The following is a 2,293-nucleotide window of genomic DNA, read 5'->3' as shown; positions in this document are numbered from 1 at the left end:
GCCCGCCCCCCCGTCATCTCGCAAGCAGGCCGCAGTAGCGGGAGTACCGCGGGGTTGAATCCCTTGCAGGGTTCTGCCACAGCCCGGGACTGCGGGGGTAGCACGGCCATTTTTTCGAACGTCCGCATTTCCCCGGACGCGGTGGAGAAGAACGAGCTGGTGACGGTGATGGCCGAAGGGACCTTGACGAAACCCACCTTGAGCGGGAGGTATACCCTCTCTGTGGTCTACGAGGGCGCCCAGCTGTACTCCCATGCCGGCGACGTGTGCGGGAACGAGACGGTCGCCCTGCCTTTGAACGCAGGCACGGTCCACGTCTTTGGCTTCGCCTGTCCCGCGAACCCGGGCCCCGTCTCCTACGGACTGGACGTGATTTTGCCTTCGATTGCACCCTCGGGGGAGTACCTGATCTCCATCAAGGGCCACGATCAGGACAATGCCCAGCTTGTCTGTATAGAGGCCGACTTGAAATTGTGAGGTGTGTCGGGCACGCATCGTCCGGCCCGTGTAGAATCGCAGAAAACGGAGGCACGCACAAGGTGTGAATAATAGCAAGATGCTTTGTGAGCATGGTACTTTCCCCGGAAAAACGGTGACGTGACATAATTAAATTAGTTGAAAACAAATGATGGCGGGAAAACGAGGTTAGGAGGAATGTACAGAGGCACGAAAAAAGTGATGGCGGAAGATGGCTTCTATAGCGATGCTAATATATGGCCAGGTGGTAGTTTAAGTCTTGGAAAGAGAAATGCGTGTACAGGGCATTAGCCACATAAAAAATGAAGCTGGGTAGTTCTAGGAATAAGGGGAGGTTTGGTGCCGAGTAGGATACAGATGCCAACCCTCCAAAATTCCTGGCAAAATAATCAGAGGAATTGAGCCAGGTGGGCAGATCTTTGAAAATAAATCACGAGATTTCAAGAACAACAGCCTTTCAATAAAGCTTTGCTTTTCACAAAAGATGCGTCTTACAGCTTTCCACGTTGCAAAGATCCGTGACGTATTCCTAGCCCTAGGCACAAGCCCATTCACTGTACCAACTATGGTCCAAACAGAAAAAAGTACACATGCATGCGCCCACTCATACACGTTGACTTTTACGGCGGAAGAAAAGGCATTAAAAGGACATGTAAACCGTGGGAAAGGGTGGAAAACGGACCCGAAAGGCCTGACGAACACAGAGTTGAAGCGGGCCAATGGCCTTGGGCTCTTTCTCGTCTTGCGACATTTCCCTCTAGCTTCTCCGCGTCACAAATCGATAATGCGTAGAGGGGGCCACAGCATAGCATTCTGATTTTCGCACGTCATTCACAGAGTACAGGTGTGCAGAAAATGTGCTCCACGTCACAGCCAACACGGAGAAAAAAGAGATGGGGGGGCGGCAGCACATCAACTTCAAAGGGCCCTTTGCTCCTTCTCGTCCTCCTGACGGGCCTGTGCGGTCAAAGCATCGATGCTTTTCTTCAGGTTCCTTCACACAGGGGTTCTTTGTCTAGAAGACCGGCATCTGAATGCGTGGCAGCGGTGACATTGCCAAGAAGGTGCGTGAAACTTAATGGGGATTAAAATATCTGCACTAGTACTTCGGAAACTACGTTACATTTTCCTTGACATGGACTGAATCGAACGTGTTTTTGACGACCTATCAGGGATATTCCTCGCTCTTAACGACGACAGTAAATGTCTCTAATTCAATGAACAGAAAAAGATGGTATTTGAGAACCATATTCATCGCGATCCATGCCTCCACCACGGTCTAATCCCTCATCTCATCCATCTTCTTCTTCTCTTTATAATATGACCTATAAACCCGCCAGTGAAATTATTTTAAAGGCAGGTAAGCGTGGAGGAGGTGGCGGCAAGTACGATAGTCCCAAAAGGAAGCAAGCACATCTTCAGCAGAAAGGGTTAGGGAGGAACGACCTTCCCCCGGCATCTTCCCCCTCCTCTTCCCCTCCGGCTGATCCTCCCGGAGTGTTATGGGAAGGTGAGGAAGAGGGTGACGACGAGGATGAGGAAGAAATGGATGCGGAGATATTGGAGTTTCAGGGGTTGATGGAGCGGGGGGCATTTCAATTGTTAGACCCGGACGATGTGGAGATAGACGAGGCATACGACGCGTTCGACGCCGAGGACGAGGACGAGGACGAGGACGAGGGGGAAGAAGGGGCGGAGGGAGGGGCGGAGAGAGGGGAAAGCCGGCCCAGGAACGACCCGGAATGGCAGTTTTTCGACACGGCCAAGGTCTTTGTCAAAGGCGGGGACGGCGGCGACGGCTGTGTAGCGTTTCGGC

At 52.3% G+C, this 2,293-nt stretch overlaps 1 protein-coding gene across 1 annotated transcript in view; it reads left to right on the top strand.

The window, feature by feature from the left end:
- Window positions 1-168: 168 nt before the first annotated feature.
- NGA_0147600 (cathepsin l-like proteinase) overlaps window positions 169-2,293 on the top strand; it is a gene marked incomplete at both ends in the record, with an annotated part of 8,383 nt that continues 6,258 nt past the window's right edge. Inside the window, 2 exons of the mRNA XM_005855098.1 lie at window positions 169-473; window positions 1,818-2,244. Of these exons, the coding sequence (XP_005855160.1) occupies window positions 169-473; window positions 1,818-2,244 (732 nt within the window). The remainder of the gene's footprint in view (window positions 474-1,817; window positions 2,245-2,293) is intronic.

This window comes from Nannochloropsis gaditana (assembly GCF_000240725.1).
Source record: "Nannochloropsis gaditana CCMP526 unplaced genomic scaffold scaffold291, whole genome shotgun sequence".
NCBI lineage: Eukaryota > Eustigmatophyceae > Eustigmatales > Monodopsidaceae > Microchloropsis > Microchloropsis gaditana.
The sequence above is the reverse complement of the archived record's forward strand: the minus strand, read 5'-3'. Positions and strand labels throughout refer to the sequence as shown.